This window comes from Rhipicephalus microplus, chromosome 7 (genome assembly GCF_043290135.1).
Source record: "Rhipicephalus microplus isolate Deutch F79 chromosome 7, USDA_Rmic, whole genome shotgun sequence".
Classification (NCBI taxonomy): domain Eukaryota; kingdom Metazoa; phylum Arthropoda; class Arachnida; order Ixodida; family Ixodidae; genus Rhipicephalus; species Rhipicephalus microplus.
In genome coordinates, this window is record NC_134706.1 from 7,386,423 (window position 1) to 7,411,391 (window position 24,969).

At 46.5% G+C, this 24,969-nt stretch overlaps 1 protein-coding gene across 1 annotated transcript in view; it reads right to left on the reverse strand.

Annotated features, from left to right (window-relative positions):
• Window positions 1–398: 398 nt before the first annotated feature.
• Window positions 399–24,969, reverse strand: part of LOC119179430 (uncharacterized) — a 144,898-nt gene continuing 120,327 nt past the window's right edge. Inside the window, exons 5-15 of the mRNA XM_075868569.1 lie at window positions 18,419–18,675; window positions 17,613–17,787; window positions 16,178–16,252; window positions 15,220–15,330; window positions 12,461–12,514; window positions 10,342–10,413; window positions 9,998–10,072; window positions 4,972–5,040; window positions 4,321–4,420; window positions 3,194–3,384; window positions 399–564 (exon numbers count right to left, since the gene is read on the reverse strand). Of these exons, the coding sequence (XP_075724684.1) occupies window positions 493–564; window positions 3,194–3,384; window positions 4,321–4,420; window positions 4,972–5,040; window positions 9,998–10,072; window positions 10,342–10,413; window positions 12,461–12,514; window positions 15,220–15,330; window positions 16,178–16,252; window positions 17,613–17,787; window positions 18,419–18,675 (1,251 nt within the window). The 3' untranslated portion in view covers window positions 399–492. The remainder of the gene's footprint in view (window positions 565–3,193; window positions 3,385–4,320; window positions 4,421–4,971; window positions 5,041–9,997; window positions 10,073–10,341; window positions 10,414–12,460; window positions 12,515–15,219; window positions 15,331–16,177; window positions 16,253–17,612; window positions 17,788–18,418; window positions 18,676–24,969) is intronic.

The window sequence follows — 24,969 nt, forward strand, 5'->3', positions numbered from 1 at the left end:
GAAAGGGGCGGGGGATTTGAACCCCCTCTACCCCCACCTTGGCTACGCCCCTGGCCTCTATCGTTTTTTTTTAATTATTATTATGGCGGCTACTTTTATCAACCCGCGACAAGATGACCGACAAAAGAAATTCGTCTAACCAGGCCTTTTTACCGACACGGGGATGCTAAAAGAGAGATCGCTGATTTTGGCACCTAACTTCAGTCCAATGCCGACCTCGGCCAGACATACTGAGAATAATTATTGCACTAGCCAGTACCAGATAACTCTGTAGTTATTGTATAAATAACTCAACAGTTGATGGAACATTAACCAATTGAAGACAAACTTCACAGAGCGGTTTTTGTTCACTCTGCTATCACAAACTCCCCGAAGTTCTTAAGTTTCCAGCCAAGAAGTAAGCACTCAGGTAAAGCCTTTAATTGTAGGCCTATAGCAATCAATCACAGCCGAAACGCCGTATTTAACAAAGACACACCGCTTTTTTAACGCTCAGTCACTTCGTATTTCTTTCCCATTCATCCGTCCACTCTTGTCGTCAATCCAAGTCGGTGGTGGACCAATCTGGAACAAGAGAGAAACATGACAGCTTATCGGAGCACAGGAACAGAGCTGCCACCTTCAGGCGCGATTCACAATTATTTGTTAAATACTATAAAAGTTTCAGTGATTTATTACAGTTTTACTTCCTTGAAAGATAATTGGGGTTCCTGGTATAGATGTTGCTTTGTATTCATTTTATTGATGATAGCTACTGATTATTAAAGTTTCACTTAATTTGTAGTGTGATATACTATCGCTTTGCATAAAAATAATTTAATAAACTGCTTGGGTATACGTCCACAAGGTAAGTCTCATTGTCCGCAAACAAGGGGGTATACACAAATCTTTAATATTATGTCCCTCACTTCAAGTTTTCTGAACTCAAGCTAGTAAGTGTGTGGCTGAGCTTGAAGTCATCTACTTCTCAACGACTGTTGCTTGTTCCATCTCTGGCCAGAACTTGCAAATACCTTATAGTAATATATATCGTTACGGTTGAATAAAGGAACACACACGGAGCACCCGAAATTCATATAAATAACGAATATTTACTCTAACTCTTTTCGCCAAAGTAAACAGCGCAATTTCTTGTCTTTTTCCAGTTTCGTAAGATAACACTTCTTTTATCACTGTTTCGGTAATGTATAATGTGTTTCGTATGAATGTGCCCATAGTTATAAGCAGGGTGAATGTGCCTAATACTGCTTTTGCGGGACTTTTTTTTTTTTGTCGTCAACCTGTCTGATTCGCTAATCTTGTAGCGAGCATGTTTCCATGAGTGAACATGTGTAAATCGAAATCAATAAATCAAGTCAAATAATTATACCAGTATAAACAACTGTAGCGTATTAAAGGGACACTAATAAGAAAAAAAAATATCGTTTCAGTAATCTGTTCCTTCACACTGCCAAAAGCACCGCTCTTATCGCAAGACGGTTGGTAAGCGAAAAAACGCGCAAAAAAAAAAATGGTGGTGACGACGCGCCTTGGAATTGCCGTGCCAGTCAGCATGACGTCATAGATATTTAAAGGTGTGGTCTACTCAATTTCTAATTGGCAGAAATGAAGTTCACTGTCCTCTGAGGGGGCCACAGACATAACGTGCCAAGTTTAGGAAAGTTTCGTGTGGCCAGTGTCTTCAAAATAGGAAGAGAAAAAAAAAGACACTGAAATTTGTGACGTCACTTGCGCAAATCTAGCGCGAAATTTTAAAATGAAGCTTCGACCTGCACTTTATGTTCTGTCACTGAATCTACGGTGGTTAAATTAACGAGAGCAGAGTTTTTCACAGAGTAATTTATCATATCAATCTGACCCTTCTAAAACTGCTGCTTGGGCGAGCTGGTTCACGATTAAGCTGAGGAAGTCAGCTACCTATACTGCGCATGCATTTTCAATAGTAGTTTTACAGTGTTTTATACATTTCTTATTTTTCATATTACTTTTTAACATTTTTAACGAAGCTTAAGGGTCTCCCATTTCTTCTTAACATTCTTGTGTGGCTGCCTTGGTTTTTTTTTTTTTGGCTTCAGCGTGTTTGTAGGTTGGTTTAAAGATCAACTCTCTTCTCCTATTCTTTCGTAATAGGGGGCGTATACTTTAAGGTTTCAGAGTAATCGACTGCACGATGTTGCCTTTGGTTGATTGTCTTTATCGGCAAGCACATACCACGTGGTTTTTTTCATCGCTTCTTTTCATCGTGTGATCTTTCTGTTGCTACAATGAGTGTCTTGAAATAGGCCTTGCGTTCCAAGCAACAAATCAGTGGTGAATTCATAGCTGTGTGTCACCGCAGACATGAACTGCAAGTGTCACGCCCACGTGCTCACACCCTCACATTTTTCCTCTCAATTTTTTCCCCGAGCAGCAACAGATTGGAATGGCCTTTCCCACACCATTGCAGCCATTACTAATCCATCAAACTTCTTGGACAATGTAACAAACTTTCTTACCCAGTGAATTCATCTGGCTACACTGTATACCCATTCCTCATGTAATACCCCCTTGAGGAGTCTTTAAGGAAATAAAGTGATGTGATGTGATCATGTGTGTTGGTGTTTCGTATTTTTGCGCTAGTAAGTCTATCTTAATCTCAAACTGACTCGTTAATTGTTTCCTTTTAGAGGGACTCTAAGGAGCAAAAACAAGTTTTCGCGTATTAGTAGAGTATATAAAGTCACAGTCCCGAAAACACCACTCTCGCCGCGACGCGGCGCTTTGTAAGCGAGAAAACGCGCGAAAAGAAAATGCTGGTGGCGACGCCACCGTGAGATCCCCGCAACAAACACCGTGACGTGAAAAATTTCGGAGGCATATACTGGGTCCTACGTAGCTTCCAATGGATAAAATGAAGCACATTATAATCTGTGGGTTACACACTTAGCATACGAAGTTGTCTCATTGAATTTCATCGAGCGAATGCCATGAAAGTATCGAAAATACATTTTGAAATTTCCTACGTCACGAGCGGAGACTTTGCCACGAAATTTAATCATCAAACTTCAACCTTGATTTTCTCCGCGATTAATGAGCTTACGATAGTGAAACATAATACAGAGTTCTCAGAGTGCAGTTTGTTAATCTAAACCAATGAATCGTTTCCTCTTTAGTGTCCCTCTAATAAACGTTTCAAGTGCTCCCAACGTCTCACCATAAGTCTCCTCCAACCTTGAGAGAGTTTGACGAGCATCTCGTCGGACTCCATGACGTACGCTAGGCTGCCCACGGGCTGTGACGACGCCGACTTGAGGAATGAAGCGGCGTCTCTCCATGCCACCGTCTTCCTCACCATGGGACCCAGCTCCGGCACTGGGGGTTCGTCGCCGTAGTCCGAGTCCTCGTCTGAGCACGGAGGGTTGGCCGAGCAAATTTCATAAACTCCAAGTCACTAAAACATCGAAAATGGGGAAAGCCGGAGAAGAAGCAGAGACAGTGGCACAGAAATGGCTACTGACAAACTTTGGGGTGTGTGAGTGGTTCTTAAGAAAGAGAAAGGAAAAGAAAAGTGAGCCCCGTTACTGTCTGCTTCGATGAGCGACACCGCCACAGTAGCTCACAAGGGATGGGGGTGCGGAGGTATAAAAAGGGTAGGAGTAAAGGTGTAGAAAAGAGGAAGAAGAAGCGATAACAAACTGAGGGGATAGGAGAGACAGGAAAGGTGGGAGCACGGTCACTGGAGTCCAAGGATGGGGTACACTTGCGAGAGATGTTGTTGGCGTCTGTAGATGGCGTAGAGCAGGCCCAGTAAGTCAGAGCTTTGGGGTGAAAAATGTGTAAGCGCACCTTCTGTGTTTTCAACCAGGAAAAGGTGCGATTTTCTTGAACAATGGTGGCTCCCGTGGATAAGATTGGCGCGGGTGATTTTGTGCATGCCCGGCACTGACTTAAGTGGCGAGGTTTTTTTTGTTGTTGTTGAAATTAAATGTCGAATGTTAGTAGCCAACAGTGTATCAAACTGACCGTTTGTGCATCACCGACGGAGCCATGGTGCAGACCGGCCGTGATGGGAAGGCTTGCCGAGAAACTCGCTCCGTATTATGACGCCATGGTACAGTAGAAACTGACACAATCCTTAAAAAGCATGCTGCTGTTACTTTTTTCAGTTTGGTCTCACGCTTAGCAGTACATTTTTTTTACTGTTCAGGGACTGGCCTTTCATGTGAAGCAAAAATACAACTAAATGCTTTCATGTAAGTACACAGCTTTAAGAATAGTTGGTGCATGAATGACCCCTCAAACAGAAACTCGGTTGAGAAGAAAAACTCTACCAGCACTCACCTTTATTCTCCTCAAGGATGCTTCTGGTGGCGTCCACCCAGGGCATGGGCAGCCCCGGTGCACCAGGTGGTCCAGGTGGTCCCGGTGGACCACACTCGCCCTGAAAGATGGAGGGTAGACGCTGGAGTATATAGCACATCGGCTACGGCGTAAAGCTGTAATCTTGAGGTCACGAGTTGTTTCCAGCCGATGCGGAGGCCATATCCAGTTGGCACATCATGCAAGAACGTCCCTGTACGTTTATTTATGTGCACATAAAGAAAACGGTGGCGAAAGGCACGCTGGCTTGGGGGCGTGAGATGGTACGTTCATTGCGTTTATAATCGTATAAATGATCAAATGTTCAAGATCGAACCTCTATTACAATTGAGTTCTCAGTAAAGGGTTTGGTCCTGATTTCGATAACAAAAACAGCACAACTCCTTGAATAAGGAAGCTATCCTTGCTGAGAACATCTAATATGGATTCCATTGTGAATCCGTGCTACAAGCGAGTGGTTTCAATAGAACGTCTTCTCGAGTTAGTTGTGAGTGGTTGCCGATTATCCCTTCCATAACCATTCCCTTTGTCTCAAATAGACACACGGTTTGAATTGAAATGCAAACTGTTTTTTTTTTCTTTAGAATGGAACAGCGTCAAGAAGGCGCTCACCTTTTGACCCGGAGGTCCCCTCTCGTAGCGAGGTGGGCGGTGTAGGCTTTCCGCCTTCACGAAAGCACCCTGCAAAAAAAAAAAAATAAAAAAATGGGGGACCCTTAATATTCACCTATAAGTGTCGAACGCGATATTATGCTCCTATAGTGTGTACTTCAAACGCTTAGAGTGTGAAATCTTTTCGAACTTGCTACGCACCCACTCCATGTTGGGTGCAGTAGCGCGCGTGCCTTGTGTAGTGGCAGACTGGATTTAAACCGTGAAGTCGTGATGATAACCCCATGCTCTGACGTCCCATGGCATTTCACGCTTGTACCACGCATTATTGCGGCAATATTTCGTGTTGTATTGGGAAGCATCTATATACAGGGCGGGTGTGTTTGCAAAGAGTGGAAGTTTCCTTCACTGCATTCACAAGCAGACACGTGACTGCGTGGTAGAACACCTGCAGGTTATATCCCCACTCAGACCCAGAATTTTTTTGTTTATTTTGTGCGCATTTTTCTCAAATTTTCGGTCACGAAAAGATTATTTTTTCGCTCGCAACCGCCGATGCCGGAATTTCAGAGAAACGAGCCCTTTCACGCTATCGTGTTGAAAGAAGAAACGCGTCGAAAGCTTACCGACGGAGCACACTTCCACAGTACGCGGAAGCTTTAGTCAACCGAAACCAAACTGAAGAAGAATTTCTGAATTACTTATCCCTTTCGCAAACACACTCACGAGGTGTTGCGTGAATAGCGTCGGAAGCCTTGGCGACTTCGGACGTTTTGTAAACTCATGAAAGAACGTCTTTCCAAACAGGGTGCCACTCGTAAGCACACATGCCTCTCACGTCATATTCGTACAAAATCTCGCAAAACTATTCCTGAAACGAATCGTCCGTTGGTAGGGTCCGCTTTAATTGTTCGATCACTGATATTCTTACGGTACTTAAAGACACCCTTCTGCAAGGAAAGACAGTCTTGTTCTATATAGAAACTCGTCACTCGCTTGCTGGCCGAGTTGCGAACACGGAATCGCAAAGCACGTCTTTAAGTTGCACATAAAAAAGTTTATATTTCCCTTTTCTATTCATTACAACTCATGCTAAACTAACTTTTCGTGGAGCTCAATTCAATCAAGAAACCCGCCCTTACGCAAGCTTGGCATGCACGTGCCAGAAGTGCTACTTTTTCACCCTTTCCATTTTACATTCTTTCGATCGCATTGCGCAATGCTCCCTCCCAGCTGTTTCTTTGGTCGATCATCTTAGCAGCACAACACTTCAGTTGGCACAAGAAATAAGGATTGCCATGCGTCTCGGCAACAATGAAATGTGACAACGTAAAATCACACGTCACCTCATTAAAAAATCAAATTGCCACACCAAAAATGGCTGATCTCTGAGAAGCTTACAATCGAGAAAGCATCGAATATTAAAAGGCGGCAGATACAAATACGTATTTGGCCAGCGCGCATTTGAAGGCTACATTTTTCTACGTCCTGACTGGCACCGGTTTCTCCGCGTATCGTGACGTCACTAAAGTCTGCGTTATAAAAATATCGCATAAAATTTTCTTACGCCTATTTTATTTTTAAATATAACAGCATATCTACCGAGTGAATGATGATGAGTGGGGCGAAGCGTCCGTCAGCCCGTCCGTGCACGGCCGGGCTAGACTGCAACTACGCGCGCTTAGCGCAGGTCATGATGTCTAGCCCGGCCGTGGTCCGTGCTTTCGTCCGTCCGCGCGACCATCCGGTCGTCAATTCATGCGTCCGTCCGTCCGCCCACGCGTTCGTCCGCGCGTCCATCTAGTGAACACTCCAAGCACCGCCATATCCCATGTCGCAACCCCTGTGGCACATACCCGCTCTAGAGCGGGTATGTGCCACCGGTGGCTACATACATACATACATACATACATACATACATACATACATACATACATACATACATACATACATACATACATACATACATACATACATACATACATACATACATACATACATACATACATACATACATACATACATACATACATACATACATACATACGGAGGAGGAGGAGGAGGAACGACAGACCCAGGCCATAAGGAGCTTCGCCCCTAAAACGAGAAAGTTGACTCTAGCCGTCTACAGCTCAAGAAACTGCGAAGTTGGTCGAACTTAGGGGCTTAATGAGGCCTTCGCTTGGCTGGTCGCTGTTACTCGGCTCGCGCCACGCCGGACAGAGTTCTTATAATCCGCTTTTAAGTGTTTCCGCGTCCGCCACACGCTTTCGTCGAACACCCCCTCGTCGTTGCCGGTTCGTAACCGCTTCACGAGGCCCACGCAGGCGGAATCCAATCACCGTGGACGGTTGCGCTTTCAGTTCGGCTTTACAACCGGCAAGTCCACTGAAACTGCATTTTTGACATTAAAGGAAGCTATACTTCATAACTTTGAACAAAATAAATACTCAGCATCTTTCTATAGATTTCATTAAGGCATTTGACTCGCTTCATCATTATATGTTGTCAGACAAATTAGAATCAAATGGCATTCGTAGAGTTGGCAAATCTTTAATTCAGTCTTAGCAATAGGTGCCAAAGGGTCTACATTAATGAAAATAGCTCGTAATTTTTGACGTCACTCGCGGTGTGCCGCAAGGCAGTATACTCTGTCCGCTCATATTCAATGTTTACATTAATGATATCGTTTACATTAATGAGATGCGGACGATTCAACAACAATCCTTGATGGCTTAGAAGACATTGTAAGCAAAGCAAGCGATATACTTTCGAGAATTTCGTCATGGTCCGGAATGAACCGGCTTAAAGTTATTCTAAATAAAACCAACTTGCTATTGCTTTTCGTGCCAAAAATAAAGTACTCATTACACATCAACCTTTAGTTCTTGAATCAGTGCCGATAGCTATTGTTGATACCTACGAAATACTTGAGTTTAGTTTTCTTCAAATCTAGGCTGGGATACACATGTAAATTTTGTTTGCAAAAAACTTTCTTCGGTAACCAGAGCGATGCCTCGTCACCGTAGTATTTTGCTGCTCAAGGTCAAACTTCAGATATATTATGTGCTATTTAATTCGAATCTAATGTATTGAAGCCTTGTATGTGCCACGACAAGTATAGCAAACATAAATAAAGTCATTACTCTTCAAAAAAAAAAACATACTCCGCCAGATTGGAAATATTGAACGGTTCGTAACGACGTGTGTAGCTTTCCAAGAATTTAATTACAATACGAACTGACAACCCTTACACGTTTCGCTTATCGCACACTCTTTATTTTACGAATAGGGAGCTTTCCAACATCATGAGATTACTCTCCCGCCTAGAACGTTGTCTCATTACAATTCCCGCAAGAAATAGATATGTGGCTCGTAGACCTGGTTCTAGTAACGTTGGCTCGTAGCTCGTTTCCGCACTGCATATAGATGCCGATTCTTGGCCTATACGACGTTCCCACAACACTTAACACGCACGAAAGCACAGTCATCTATAACAGGAAACAACTTCACTCACACTTCTGCTATCTGGCTTCATAGAAACATGCGCAACAAACTACTCTCACAGTCTATGTACTTCTTTTTCATAGTTTAGTCTAGTGTAAATAAATTCCATCATAGTGAATGTTGTTATTTTGCGTTGTATTAGCTATATGAATATATGTGTGTTCACATAAATGTATATATGTGTTTTTTAAGCTTATAAGTGTTAATGTATTCGATCGTCTATGCACGATGTATATTGCTTCTTGGAAAACCGTTTTTTAGCATTTAAATGGGTGTTGTACGTAACATAATTAGTTTAGAAATCTTTTTTTTTTCAGTTAGTATGTACTGTTCATGTTCTATATTGTACTCGCATGTTATGTATGAATAATCAATTCCGCACTACTGCCATATGTGTATCTACAGGTCACCAAGGCCTTTGTCAAGCCGTTCTGACGGGGTTTCAGCCTTGGAGACCTTCCAGTTTTGTCTGGTAAATAAAACATCGGAATTTGAAAAATAAAATCCGCCGCAGGGCGACAATTACGGTAACCGGTTCCTTCGCTTGTGCGCAGCTTCTTCAGCCGAGCCATGGATACTCCTTAAATCTGGGTACTGCCATGAATACTGCCATGGAATCTGCGCTTATAGATGCTACGACGTACTCACAGTTGCTAAGCGATATAGTGCTGAGTGATTGATTGATTGATTGATTGATTGATTGATTTGCGGGATTTAACGTCCCAAAACCACCTTATGATTAAGAGAGACGCGATAGTGGAGGGCTCCGGAAATTTCGACCACCTGGGGTTCTTTAACGTGCACCCAAATCTGAGCACACGGGCCTACAACATATCCGTCTCCATCGGAAATGCAGCCGCTACAGCCGGGACTCGATCCCGCGACCTGCTGGTCAGCAGCCGAGTACCTTAGCCACTAGACCACCGCTCTAGACCACTAGTCATACCTACGGTTACGTGCAATACTATAGCTCGTCTATGCGTCGTCTGTGCTAGCTGCGACACGGTTAGAGTGCACATGGTTATACATAGGCCACACGCATTTATGCCATGTGACGGTGGCCATGCGCGGCCATACTACGTCCCACCAGCTACGGCGCAAGGCCGTGCGTGGCTATGCCGTTGTCACACCCGCCAGTAGGCGGAGCTCGGCTCGGTGGTTGCGCAACAATAGATGCACGGACTGTCTCCGACGGTGGACGTTGCTTTGTAGCGACTGCTCCTTGGCGCATGCGCGACTAGGCGAGGTTGAATCCAGATGGCGCGCCACTGTGGCTAGATTGTTGCTAGGCAACGGCTCGCAAAGCCTTTTGCGGTCAGCGAAGCACTAAGATATCTACATACGAAAAAAAAAATTCTGACAACACACTTATACATAATAGAGCTTACAGCAAAGTCACTCTGCAGAATAATAACGAAGTGTCAGTGCTGGACGAGTTACAGACACTACTTAGACAAAGATATCGATCACCTTTTTATGTTAAACTTTGGAGGACTATAGAGCACGGATAAAACCATACCGGAGGCCCAGGAGGTCCTGGGGGACCGGGACGACCGCGCTTTCCACGACGACCAGGATCACCCTTCTCGCCTTTCTGCAAAGCACACAGCACAATTGAATCAACCACGACTTCTCTTCACCGGCTTGTTGACGCGTCTCTCGTGTGGTCGCAAGATCTATCTTATGCGAAACTTCTCGAAAAACAATACATCCAGGAAAGTGAAGAATAAAAAAAAAGCGTCGCACACTGCGTATATTCAAAATGTATGATGCTGTACCCAAAGCCCGCCACGTGCTACTGGAACTCTAAATTCTGAAGATTACTACGACGAATAATGACATTCACGGCAAGGTTATGCTCACTTCTGGAACGAAGTCCTCCCTCTTGAAGGACGTTCCCGGTTCACCCTTGATTCCCGGCCCTCCTTTCTCGCCCTGCACCAATCACATCTTTCGTGAATTCCACGAGGTTGTAGACTCCTACGGGCATCAACCACGAGTTTCAAAGGATGAAACACATGTGTTCGAATAGTTGCCATAGACGGCTAAATAGACAGCAATCATCTTAAGTCCCATTCCACTTCTCACTGTAGTCATAAAAATAGACAGCATCGAGAAGGCGACGTCGCAGACCAAAACGATGCAGGCTACCTTGCTGCACAAACAAAAATGGTAGCTCATCGAATTGCTCGGATAGCTCGAGTTTCGCCGGAATGGTCGTCTGCACACAAGTAGATGCTGCTTCAGACGCTCAATGTCGGTAACGTTCAATTTTCTCAGATTTCAACATGAAATAAGCTAAAGAAATAACTGTTATGTTCGTTAATTTTAGCTTCCTGTTCTCGCCGCGAGGTGGCATCTCGTCGCGCAGATGACATGCAGACACCTTCCACTTCTCGAACAACATGATGATGAGCGCGTGCTGTCTTCTAAGCTTTCAGCGTAGACTGTCTACCATGATGTCTGGAATCGAAACACAGACTTAGTGAAACTTGGGAGCTTGCTATCATCATCATCGACAACATGACTGCACCCACTACTGAGCAAAAGCCTCTTCCATTCTCCTCCGATCCGCCCACTAGCCGGCGCTTGCTACAGCCATTTAAAACATGCAAACTTCCTAATATCTGGCCACCTAATGTTGATCTGCCTTCGCTCGCTGTTTAGTCTTGGAATAAGGTGCATGTGTTGCAGCAGCTATCTTGCTTTCGCGCTACATGCCCAAATACCCATTTCGATTCTTGATTTCGACGAATATGTTCTTGAAGGGCCCTTCGCCAGCCTATGAACGTACAAACAAAGCTTTATTCTCTTCTGCCGTTTCTCGTCTTTCTAACGCACTTTGTGAAGCAAGAGCAGTGATTCTCGCGACGTCTCCAAAGTACACATACTCTCGATTGCTATATACACGGGTATTATATCACGCGTGTAGATTTCCTCCTACACGCATTGCCATGCAATTGCCCACCCGTTTTTTGTCTTGCATGACTACCGCTCAACTGATTTCAGTTTGTTTTGTGTGTTTCCGTGTTGTACGCAAGCGGCAACGACAGCGTGTAGTCGACAAGCGCTAAATCTTGATAGTCTCAATGCTTAGTGCTGACATTGTGCACGTGTTTAATGAAGGAATTAGTGGCGAGGGGGGTACATCGCCTGTGCGAAGGGTAAAAAAGGTGAGGATAAAACCAATCTCTCGTCTTTGAACGAGAAATGGTGAGGTGCCCTTATTTATAGAGTTATTTAAATAGGGCCTTATAGTATCTGTTTAAAACATCGAATCGGCTAGCCATCCAGCGTTGAACTACACCCTTGTTCCGCCTAACACTGCAACGAGTGCGGCACAAGTGTCACCAATGCAAGTACGCGCCAACAAATTTCAGTAATAGTTCTCGCGGTTACAGCGTCACAGCCGTGAAATGAACTTTCTCACGAGTACGACCCTTCGACCTTATCAAAGCCCTAACGATTACTAGCGAGAGCCACCGTCACCACTGCTAACCACGTTTAAGAAAACCAACTCTTTTCATGTTAAGAGCTACCGGGAGACAGTGTTTTTTGCAACAGGAAACACTGGTTATGTCTCGAACAATTATCTTACTAATGCTATAGACTGAACTGAAAGTTCCGGAGTCACCGCATGGGTGACCCCGAAACTTTGTTGTTGCAAATCGTAACACTTTTGATGGACAAGCGATGACCTGCTTTGCTACTCTGTATAGGAACCGTATCTCGTAGACATTGCACCATTAGAGGCAGCGACACTCGATTAAAATTATCAAAACGAGACGATTATGACGACCTAAATGCATGACTCACACCCCCTCTATAGAGCATTGGCCAAGAAACGAGTAATTAGATAGAGGGGCTCACATTACTTGTAAATCATAATGAATTATAAAATGATTAGAAGAAATTCAATTTTACTAATTGAGAGATTTGCTATCTAAACTGCCTTGATTAGACTGAGAATCTTCCTACGTACCTTGAGCCCGATTAAGCCACGTGGTCCGCGAGCACCTTCATCGCCTTTTTCCCCCTGGCGAAAAAAAAAAACCAAGCAGTAAGACGATGTGTGACAACTGGTTAATTCCTTGTGCTTAAGCATATGTAGTACCTTAACCACAACAAGTAAGGTAATATCATTTTTGCGTGATACGAAGCGTTCGGTATTTAGTATTTCGATGGCAAATCAGTGCCAGCGCAAATACAAAAACGTTTCATTCAAGGAAACGAAGTTTCCAACACGCTTGAATGATGCATCTAGAATCCTTACCCATTCAAACCATGCTATGCGCTGCTTGCTTCGTCTACTGAAGCGTACTTGAATGGGCCAGGACACCCTATGTTCGTCATAATCTGTGGTACACGTGGGTTAATACTTGAGCATTCACAAACAAGCTGGCGATATTTCACTGCATTTAGCTAAATAACCTAATTTATAACGAGCATTTTTATAAAAGCAATTAAGACCAGCCTGACAGGCTGACAACTGTGGCGCACTCGTGAGCAGTGACGTATAGGAAGGCGCTTGCTTTGTCTGTGTTTCAGCCAACGATATTGTTTCGTGGTAAGCTGCGCGCTCAAGGGAGCTGCCAGTTCGGAGCTGCTGCGGTTGAAACTTGGAGGAGGAGGAGGAGGATACAACTTTATTTGAAAAAAAAAATCAAAGTAAATGTGGTTGGTCCCCTAGACGTCCGGGAGCCCCCTGGCCGACATCTCTAGGCAGGCCCGGTGCAACAGCCACAACTGGTCGTCCGAACCAGTGACCCGAAGAGCGGCCTCTTACGAGGAAAGGGAAGGGTTAGGGATAGGGTTTACACCGCCATGGGCTTTGGGCAGTTCCACAAGCAGTGGAAAAGATCATCCCGGAGTGCCCCGCAGGTGGTGCAATGTGGTTGGTGAAGAGTAGGGTAAAATAGGTGTGCCAAATAGGGAGAAATCAATGATTTTGTCTGCAGCTGGCGCCAAACCGAACTGTGATTAGGGGTGAGCTAGAAGTGCGGGGCAGGGAAATCTCGTCTGCCGTTCCGGTGATACCTCGTAATCTCATGGTAGGTGCGGATTCCCTCTTGTGGTTTTCTCACGGGTTTGGGTGAGCGATCCCCCAGGGTCCTGGTGAAAAGACCTCGGACATGCGCATGAACGCGCTCATTCCCGGGGATATTCTCATGGCCAGGCACCCATGTGATAGTCACCGGATGTAGAAGTGAAGGAATGTTGCTCAGTATACGTGAGACTGTCTTTGGTGCTATGCCTTGACGGAAGTATCGATAAGCGCTCTGGGAATCAGTGCGAATTTCTGTAATGGTAGAATCTGCGGCCGCATGCACCACTGCTAGGGCTAGTGCCACCCCCTCGGCCCCGTCGGGGGTGCCGTTTTAACGGACGCGGAAATGCTAATGGGCCCGTCTGCTGTCATGGCAGACGCCATGGCCGTTCCTTCAAGTGGGCCTACCGCAGCGTCGACATAGAGGACGTCTTCACGATTTTTGTACCTTCGTATGTAATAATCAGCGTGTGCCTTGCGTCGGCCTGGATGGCGTTGTGGATTCATGTTGCGCGGCAATGGTTTGAGTTGCATGGTCGCCTATTTTTTATTGGAATGGGCGACCATGCTTCTTCGTATCGCATCGTGTCTCTTGATTCAAGCCCCAGGGTTCGGAGCAGGTTCCGCCGTAGGTGTCCGAGAAAGGCGCAGGAGCTGATTGCTTCTCTGTGCTTCTATTATTTCTTGCACTGTATTATGCAGACCTGTCTCTAGGAGGAGAGGAGTTTTGGTGCGCATCTGAAACTTGGAAGAACGGCTCCACACCATGAAACATATGACGTCACCCACGCCATGGCGTTCACCGGCGGTGGATGATGCACTTTATTCCCTGCTACAAGGGTGGCCTACTGTTACATCTCGTATTGGACGTAGGGCATTACTGTTACATCTCGTATTGGAACAAAACATTTTTAGTACAACTTTTAATGCATATACAGTTAAACCCCTTATATAAGAGGCATGCTTCGGCCATCAATTCTTGTTTCTTACATGAGACGTCTCTTATAAGCAGGGTACATCATATGAATTTTCTTGTCAACCCGTATTTTATTGTAGGCACGCTGGTGTCCCTTATAACCATTTGTCTTTTATATATCAGAGTCTCTTGTAAAGGGGTTCCACTGTACTTACACAATAAGCCATCTACTTCTATATTTCGCTGCAAACCGCAATTTGGAGCGCTACTTTGGCTACTTTCGCGAATGTGCAAAGCCGAGACGCCATTATATTTTGTTATTTTGGTGAGCGTATACCTTGTCGCTATTCGCGATACATTTTGGTTGGTATACCTTTTCACAGTGTACCTTTCGAGATTTTGTTTTCCACATCCAAACAAGACGGAAGTCTCGCTTGGTTTTGCGCTGCAGCAGGCTGATGCCACATTGATAATGTTGACGTTAATGATTAGATTAACATTGAAATGAGAAGTCGCGGAGCATGAAATAGCGCTGAAGCCTGCGTTTCGACAAGGGAACTTATCTTCATTAGGGCAGCGCTTGCTGTCATGACGAAGGCTGCCATACCCTAGCAGAAACGTTGTCATCAGTGACATTCCTTGTTTGATGATTTTTTTGCCAAAGCCAGCAAAATAAATTTCCACGTCTAAGCGTGCTACAAATAGCGAGGGTGTATACGTCGCGAAAAGCAGATAATTTATAGCGGATACAAGCTCATCCCGAATGCACTTCTCTGACCTTGAGGCCCGGATCAGCCGACCTCTTCCAAGGTTCAGTCTCGGATGCGGGCTTGTCTTGGCTGCCATGTGGCTCGGCGCGTTCCATCCACGGTACTCTAGCTGCGTCGTTCTGCAGCCAAATGGGTTACATATATAATTAGTGCATGCAAGATGTCGCAGCGAAAATGACTAACACAAAGACACCGCCCTGAAGAAAACAGCGATAGTATAAACATACATCTGCAAGTGCTTCGAGTACATTGTTATGTCTCGCAAACGGGACGAAGAGATGTAATGTATCAGTTTGTGGCATTTTTAATGACTCACAAAAATAATTGCACAAGAGGCATAATGTGGTGCTAAATATTGCTGTTTGGACAACTTAACAAGTCTTTCATGCCTAAGCGTAATCATAACGTAGTATTTAAACATAAATGCTAAGATAATATTGGTCCGTATTCCAAAAACCTATTCTCGAATTTTATTTGCCATCGGCTGGTGGTCTTCGCTAACACAAAAATCATTCTGAGAGCTTAACGTGCCGAAACCACGATATGATTATGAGAGACGCCGTAGTGGGGATACCCGCAAATTTTCACAGTGCACCCGGTGTTTTTTAACATGCCGCTAAATGTAAATGCGCAGACTTCAAGCATTTTCGCTTCCATCGAAAATACCACTGCCGGCATTCGATCCCACGACCAATGGATTTACAGCAGAGCACCCTAACCACCAGTCCACCATGGCGGGTTCTTCGCCAATATGTCCGGCAGCAGCATCGGCTGTAAACTTTCCTCACTAACAATACATAGTGAATGTAGTGTCCATTGGAACCGATCGATCGTCCGAGTAAAATAACCCTTCTTGTTTTTCTCGGACCGCCACGGGAAATCTAGGTCTGCATGTTAATAAATTGTGTTACTCTTTATATTCAAGGTTATTGGTATTTCAAGGCAAATCTCAGCCATGCCACTTGCCTGATATCCTAGAGTGTCCTGGCAAAGAGGCACAAGCACTGGCACGCTGAAAAGCCGTAGAGTCTGAATGCGACCCTAAATGAGACAAATGTATAAAGAAATACTATCAGATTCGTTAAATATGCAACATCCAACTCTCATTCGCATTCGAATGTATCAGTTTGATGAGGCAGCGGTATCGGATGCGAACGTACGTGCCCACAGACCAGTAATCTGAAACGTGCGGCCCGGGACTCGCACGACTCGCTTGCGGCCTGCTCATCACAGTCTCCGTCCCGCATTTCTTTTACGACCTTGGGACTGTTCGCGACTCTTCTGAATGGTTTTCACGTTATTTTCTTGTCTATCGCGAATAACTCTTTTTGCAGGTAATCTGCACAGGCTAGACTGGTCTCAAGCATTCTTTTTCGTGGTGTACCTGATTCGACCAACTTGTGTTGAAACATAACCGCGGAACAAAAAAACTATACTTAGGATCAGCGTCCAGATTTTCGTCATAGTGTACCGATAATCGGTATCGATATGCTCCTGAAAACCGGAGGCCGAAGTCCCATTAGAAACGACCACATATGAGACATGAAAACGCTTTTTTTTTTTTCGAACGGCAACGAGCTGATATGTAATTCAAACTCAATATCCTGCTTACCGGTTCCCATTTGTTTACTGTGGCTGATCCTTAGCGGGACTAAGTTTCGCGACTGCGGCCTGGTAACTGAAAAGTTAGCTTGAGACTCTTGCCATATACGCTTTGTTTCATGGCAGCAAAGTGCTTTCAAGTTGCATTCAAAACAATTGCGAGTGAAAATACAAGCGCCGAAGTAGGATTATGATTATCAATTGAATATCAACAAATCAGCGGTACACGTACAGCTCCCTCCAAGACAAAATCAGCTTTATTTCTGTAACATTTGGGCATTTGGAGCTCGTCAGAATTGTTTGGTATAGAAAAAAAAAAGATGTTGCGCGCACTTTTACTCAAATCGCATGTTATGCTGACGAAAAGCTTATTGTTCTGAAAAAATAACCTACCGTCTATGATCAGCAGCGTATGAGCGTGTAGACGTAACGAAGCGTCACGTAATACACAATCTGGGATCGTATTAGGTCAAAACGAAATCACATATAAGGCCTGCATGATGTTACCCTATTGTACCACATCTAAGAGCTCCACGCACACCCAGACTTGATTAATTAAGAGCAGGCGGCCCCCTTACAAGCTTTGTGCCTTTAATATCGGTGACCAACGAGTATTTGGCATATAGCTATGCTCTTAGGTTGACACACAAAATCAAGCGATGGTCCTCAGTGTACACCGCCTGGAACGGCAGAGTATAGTGACGTAGTTATTTCTGCCTCTGCATCTGAGACTTGTGCATAAAGACCCCCCCCCCCCCCCCCCTGCAGCGTCGTGTTCGTAGAAGACAGAAAACCGCACCAGAAATGTGCCGCCCAGAATGGGTCCCGCTTGTGCCAGGTAGAGAGTGGAGGCGTGGTCGAACACGAGCTCCTTGGGGATGCGGGTCACGTGCTGCGCCATGCGCACGTCCTGCAGCGTGCTGCAGTTGAGCATCTCCAGGTTCAGCTGGTTCCCGGTCGCCGTCAGGCTCAGTCTGCGAACACGAAACACCCATGACTACCTTCATGCTTTCAGTCACATTTGTATGGTTTTCACTAATCTATACAGACGGCACGTGATCTTTTTTTTTTCGCTACATTTCTTTCAAGCTGGCGTTCCGCTCAAGGTCATGCTCACGCTGTACATCTAATTCAAGGTGTGGGAGAGGGCTAGTTAGTATTCTACAACGGCAAACTTCAGAGCAAGCCGTTCACAGCGTGCAATAGAATGAAGAAGACAAGCGCTAATTTTCTTGCCCTCATCGACAGTCCTTATCCACTGTGCTCTTGTTTGCGCTGAAGTTTCACATTATACACGTGATGTACCGTGGTCGGCTGTGCGTGCAATGGTCCCATTGAAGCTTTAGCCAGTTCGGCAGTAAAGGATTTAACGGTTCAGCTAGTTAATTTGCTTTGGACGACACCCTCTTTCTCTGCTGTTAGGAAGGCGAAGAGCCATCGCTGTCCGCCTTCCTCACGACTGCAGGACCATCAGCGTGGTTTCTTCAGGCGGAATTATAGTTCCAAGTTGCTGGTGTACGCTCTCAAGCTACGAAGTTTCACTCCACTGTCGCGGCACTCGCGTGTCGCTTTCGAAGGTATTCGGGGCAACGCGCCGATCATCACCTGATCCATCCGTGTGGCCCAGTGGCCTGTTTGGGCAGCCGGAACGTGGCCAGTCGTTGCGACTCGAGGTGCATGGACACGTCGGTGTAGTAGAGGCTCACGTGAGACGCGTCGCGAGACACCGCCAGCCCCAGCTGAACGAGCGTCTCGGACGGATTCACGACGGCGAACAGGAACTGCTCGTCCTGGATCGAGCTGGAAGGAGTCACGGCAGCGTGTCCCGAGGCATAGTGGGCTGTGGCCGGCCGGAAGACAGCCTGCACGGAAGATCATATGCGCGTCGTCAGCGTAGCGTGAACGCCTCGAGGGCGTGTATTATGTTGGGCAGGCTGGTCGCTGTATGAACGTAACAGCCAGGGAACGCGCGTGAAAGAAATCTAAAGAAAGAAAATGAACTTGCGCATCTTCCTGCGCATTGCGAAGTTTACAAGTGCGAACCACAACTTCATGAGGTGATGAACCTGGGTAAGATGAAGTATCAACAGCACTTGAGTTACTGGAAGCCTTACATCACTAACCCCCGTATTCACAAACGCTCCTCCACTCAACTTCTACCCTTCACTTGACAAAGTTGAGCACTGCACCACCACTCGGCTGAAAGTGACGCTGCGCTTCTCAAGAATCGCAGCAGACTATCACTGATATGCAGTGACTTTCTGTGTCTAGAGATGGCGCTCCCATCGGCTTTCTCAAGTGGAGGCGAAGCGTCGAGTGAAGGAAAGTTCTAGAATACGGGGGTAAGTTGGGTGATTAATAGCACTTCAATACAGCTGCGGTCTTCTGAGATAAGATTGTGCGAGAGCAGAGTAGATTAGGCAGTTCTGGCTATTCTGCGCATACGTGGGTCACTGTTTTATATCGCTCTTTCGTGTTTGAAATGAATCAGCTGGAGTGCCGCCTGTGTCATCGTGTTCATGTCTCTCTTTCGTGTGCGTGTTTTTTTTTTTTTAATGGTGGCAGATTGTGATTAAGTTCGCGCTCCAACAGGCGGTCGTATAGAGAAGTCAGGGGTGCCCCCCCTCCCCTTTTACCAATCATTAAAAATAGAGCACCAATTGGCAGCCTCTTTATTCGGCCAGATTTTACCTGTCATTGTTTAAAGTGCACGATTATGACCGTGCATGTTTTTGAAGATAATGACGGCTGCAGACCTCTGATGTTGGGAAATGGTATACTCCCCAACTTTGCCCCGTAAAATCGTGCACTAAAGACACGTCTTTGTGCGAAGGATATCTTTGCTTCATTTTCGTTTGCCCATCCATCGTGAAGTCTGTTTGAAAGGAGCGGTGGCTGCGATGATGCCTGAACCCCTCCGCCCATAATGTTCTCTATAATGGAGGTATAGTGAGAGTGGTGCAAGTGTCATCGCAGTTGCCCCCATAACGGAGAACATTATGGGATGAGGAGAGGAGGGGAAAGCACTCTCTCAGCTGCCTCTCTACCGTTGTGACCGACCGATCGCTAACAGCGAGTGACGCCCCACACGCGCGCAAGTGACGTCATCGGAGCGCACGTACACACTAGATAAAGGTAGTGAAATAAATATTCCGGCCGTGACATCTTAACTAGGGACCTGCAGTACTGAGGCGCGATGTTATAACCACAGCTATAGAAGCAACGCTGCAAAGTTGAGAACAGGAAAAAAAAAAGCTTGAGTCACAGACAAAGCGTATCTAACAAGGGAATTTAGTGAAACGAAAAAAAAAACAGAAGAAAAAGGGGGGGAGGAGTTGCATACAAAGGAGAGAGCCCTGTACGCAAACCGAGCATGATACTACAGGGGTGCTATCTATGGAGTAAAACACGCATTTATCTAATATAAACATCACATTTATTCTGCTTCATACATATATCAAAGATGGCACTATAATGTTCCGATTAAATTTATATTTGCATCGCTGAACATTCCATGGCACTTGCCTATCTGTGAGTACATAGAAGGACATGCGCTAAATTTCTCCGATATCATACTGTAAACTTAAATGATAGTGCTTCTGATTTTATCTTAGCTATTCGCCAAAACAGTAGTTTCCCTCAAAATTGGGTTACGTTTCCTATAGAACAGCGTTGAACGAGATTCCCTTCGATTGCAAGCCTATTACACAACTTATTGTGTTCCTGAAGCCTTTTATTTAGGCACCTGTCGATCTGCCCTATGTGAGATGCCCCGCAAGTAGAAGGGAATCCTGTATACTGCTACTACAACCAATGTTGGTAACAACTGACCCCAACACATGCTCTTCTCAATGTTATAGCCATTACGTCGCAGGCACATAGGTCTCACCGGGCAGAATAGAAAACAGTTTTATAATGTCCCGCGCACGAGCAATTTACGCGCGCTTAGCGCGTCTTCCACCCCGTCGACAGTTTCTACAAGAATTTCCATCGTACAAGCCATCGCGTTAGGATGCTTGGTGCACTTGCACCAAAATGGCGGACGGTCAACCAGTGGCTGTTCAAGAGAAAGTGGTTAGAATACTCGTGCATTAAAATGCGACCATGGGGGCGCGTTGCTGCTGGTACAAGAAGCGTCTCCATTGAAATGCGGTAGTATAAAACTCTTGTTACCTGGTTTGTTAATTAGTGTTTCATGGCGCAAAAGCACGAATGATATGTGGCCGCTTCTCACAAGGTATTAAATGGGCCCTGCAGCACTTTTTGAGCATGGTCAGAAAATGCTGCCGATCGGTGGTATAGGCTACCGACGACACGCAAGTTAAATATTATAGCGCAGCACGCGGCCTGGAATTCACAATAAATTATCAAAGTCAGCTAAAAATAGCTTTCTCTTCTCTCGACAAACGACTGAAGATGCTCAAAAATCACTCTTAGAAAGCCAATCTATCAGCCATTGGCTGATTTTATCATGTCACGCCCGGTCGTTAAAGAGATCGCCGCGGAAGGCCGCGACTTGTCCACGCGTGCGCGCGCGATCACACTGAAAACAGCCGCGCATTCGAAGAAAAAAAAAAGAAGTGCACAAGGTCACAAAACGTGGGTTACAATTTTTTTTGCCCTTGCCATACCTCTCTGCTTAGCATACAGCGCTTTCGTCGGGACGAGAGAAGAGAGAACGCAATTGCAGCATGCGAGAAACTTTTAACTCCACTCACACTGGACGTATTCTTAAAATTTTTGCGGCGTTGAATTCGTGAGGCAATAAACTCTTCCAGTGAATTAATTCCATGGTTACTTAAAAAATGTTTCAGGGCCAAAATGCGGCGTTGAACTTATGAGGCAATGAACTCTTCCAGTGAATTCATTTCATGGTTACTTGAAAAAGTGTTTCAGGGCCAATTCATGTAGTTTTCACATTCGTTTCAAAAGTTCAGCACGTCAGGCAAGGGAGAAAACAAGAGTGGGATCTCCTGGATGCAGAGCAAGGTGTAACGGTATGTGTTGCTTGTGTAGTGAAGAGGAATGCCCACTACTGCAGCGACATCGACACGTTGGCGCGAGGCACGAGCTAAGACTGCCTGGTTGCTGCTGCGACACTGTCCGTACATCCGGCTAGCTCTTGCTGCTTCTGTACCGACGCTGATACCGCTTTTGACCTTGCATTTACATTTTATTTCGGTGGAGAGTGCTGCGGTCTTCCCCAGTCCTGAAACTGCGTAGCCGAAAGTTGCCGTCCGTCATGCCTGACGACGCTGTCTTCACACCCCCACCGGCTTCGCCATGCAGGAGCTGTCCCGGTGCCCAGCTCTTGCGAGAACCCGACATCTTCAGCAGCACCGACGAGAAAGACGTTGAGCATTGGCTGGAATCTTATGAACGAGCCAGCGCTACTAACAAATGGGACGATCTCACAAAGCTTGGTACCGTGATGTTTTATTTAACGGATGTTGCCAAGCTGTGGTACAAAAACCATGAGGCGGATATCCCCACTTGGACTACCTTCAAAACCTGCATCGCAGATGTTTTCGGACGCCCTGGTGTGCACAAACTTCGCGCAGAACAACGCCTACGAGGCCGGTCCCAACAAACTGGTGAGACATTCACCAGCTACATAGAGGACATCCTCGACCTCTGCCGGCGTGTCGACCCGTCGATGGCAGAAACTGACAAGGTGCGACATATCATGAAAGGCATTTCCGACGACGCCTTTCAAATGCTCCTCTCCAAGAACCCTGTCACTGTCTCTGAGGTCATCGAGTTGTGTCAGAGTTTCAACGAGCTGCGACGACAGCGTCTTCTCACGCGACGCCCTGACGTCCCGGATGACACCCTCTCAAGCCTGACCACCACATCTGACCTTCAGTCGCTGCTATCGCAGATCAAGGTGTTTGTTCGTGCTGAGGTCGCTCGTCAGCTATCGCTGCTATCAACGGCCGGCCAACCACCGTCACCTCTGCCAGCAAACATTCGCCAGGTCATCCAGGAGCAAGTTTGCGCGGCTCTGCCATCTGCCCGTGACACTTCACCATTGCCGAGCCCTGTTGCCTGTGCCGAGGTAAATGCACCTCTAAGCTATGCTGAAGTAGCGGCTCGACCACCTCTTCAGATTTTACGTCACTTCCCTTAACCGTGCCGCTCCGACCCACTCCTCGGTTCGCTCAGCCAAGGTCCGTCCAGAGTAGTGGACAATGGCGTACACTCGACAATCGCCCAATATGCTTTGCCTGTGGGCTACCTGGCCACATAGCGCGATACTGCCGTCGGCGCGTCCCTGTCTACCGCCAGAGCTACGACCAGACCTTCGAACCTGCCCTTTATGTGCCACCGCGCCCTTCGTACACAGGCTCTCATCCCCCGACCAGACGTCATCGTACGCCGACCACCGCCCTCCTGTTAACCGCTCGACGCCGCTCGCCATCGCCGATGCGTCGTCGTCCTTCATCGCCGGAGCGGGAAAACTAATTGCCGCAGTTCCAGAGGCAGGAACTGCGTCGCCAGCGAAAAGACCAAGGCCTCTCACTTCACCAACGAATGTTCTGGACGTACATGTGGACGGCGTCGCTGCACTCGCTCTTGTCGACACTGGTGCCGCAGTTTCAGTGATAAGTGCTAGACTCTGCGGCTTGCTCAAAAACGTAATGACGCCACTGGCGAGAATATCACTTCGTACAGCCAGCGCAGATCACGTCACACCGGCCGCTGCCTGTACTGCTCGCATCGCGATTGATGGCCTCATTTATGTCGTTGAATTGCTAGTGTTGGATTCCTGCTCCCATGACTTCATTTTGGGCTGGGATTTTCTCTCCGCGAATAAGGCCGTCATCGACTGCTCTCGCGCTGAGGTGGCATTTGAAGTGTTTGACGACGCTCCATTATATGATGCTCATGAAACCGGGGACAAACTATTTGTTGCTGAAGACGTCATCATACCGCCGCACTCTTCTGCCCTTACCATGGTGTCTTGCAACTCTCTCGCCGAGTCTAGTGCCCTTTTCACGCCATCTGCTCTTTTCGTTCGTCGCAAGTGTTCGCCGCTACCTTATGCCCTTCCAGAACTTTATGGCGGCGTCAGCAGACTGCTCATCTCGAACCTGTTGAACTGCCCTGTAACACTATTTCTAGGTGAGTGCGTCGGGCGTGTTTACAGTCTCGACCCTTCTGCAATTATCGACATGCCGGCTGGTCCTTCCGCCGAACACGAAGTCGCCGGAGTGACCTGCGCCTCTTCGGCGCAGACTACTAGGCCGGACGTACTGAGCAGCTCCATCGCCGACCCGTTAACCGTTTCGTAACGTGCTCAGCTTCTACGACTGCTGAACAAGTTCCGTTATTCCTTCGACTGCCAGCATACTCCCCTCGGCCGCACGTCAGCCGTGTGTCACCACATCAACACGGGTACCAATGCGCCATTGTGTCAAAGACCCTATCGCGTGTCCGCAACCGAGCGCCAGGTTATCGATGACCAAGTAGCTGACATGCTCAAGCGTGGCGTCATCCAGCCTTTGAACAGCCCCTGGGCATCTCCAGTCGTTCTCGTTAAGAAGAGGGACAGGTCAATTCGCTTCTGTGTTGACTACCGTCGTCTTAACAAAATAACTCAAAAGGACCTTTACCCGTTACTGAGAATCGACGATGCCCTTGACTGCCTCCAAGGTGCGGAGCTCTTCTCTTCTATTGACTTACGTAGTGGCTACTCGCAAGTCCCTCTGGCACCTGAAGATCAGCCTAAGACGGCCTTTGTCACACCTGATGGCCTTTACGAATTCTGTGTCATGCCTTTTGGTCTTTGCAACGCACCCGCAACATTCGAGTGGATGATGGACAATCTTTTGCGTGGCCTGAAGTGGAAAACATGCCTGTGCTACTTGGATGACGTGATTATATTTTCACCGGATTTTCCAACGCATCTCCGCAGGCTAGATAAAGTGCTGCAGTGCCTGACGCCGGCCTTCAGCTCAACCTGAAGAAATGCCGCTTCGGCGCAAGTCAGCTCACCATCCTCGGTCATCTTGTATCTAAAGAGGGTATTCTTCCTGACACCGCCAAGCTTCGGGCAGTTGCAGAGTTCCCTAAACCTGCGTCTCTGAAGGATCTGCGCAGCTTTCTTGGCCTCTGCTCGTATTTCCGCCGCTTTATTCGGAATTTTGCTATGA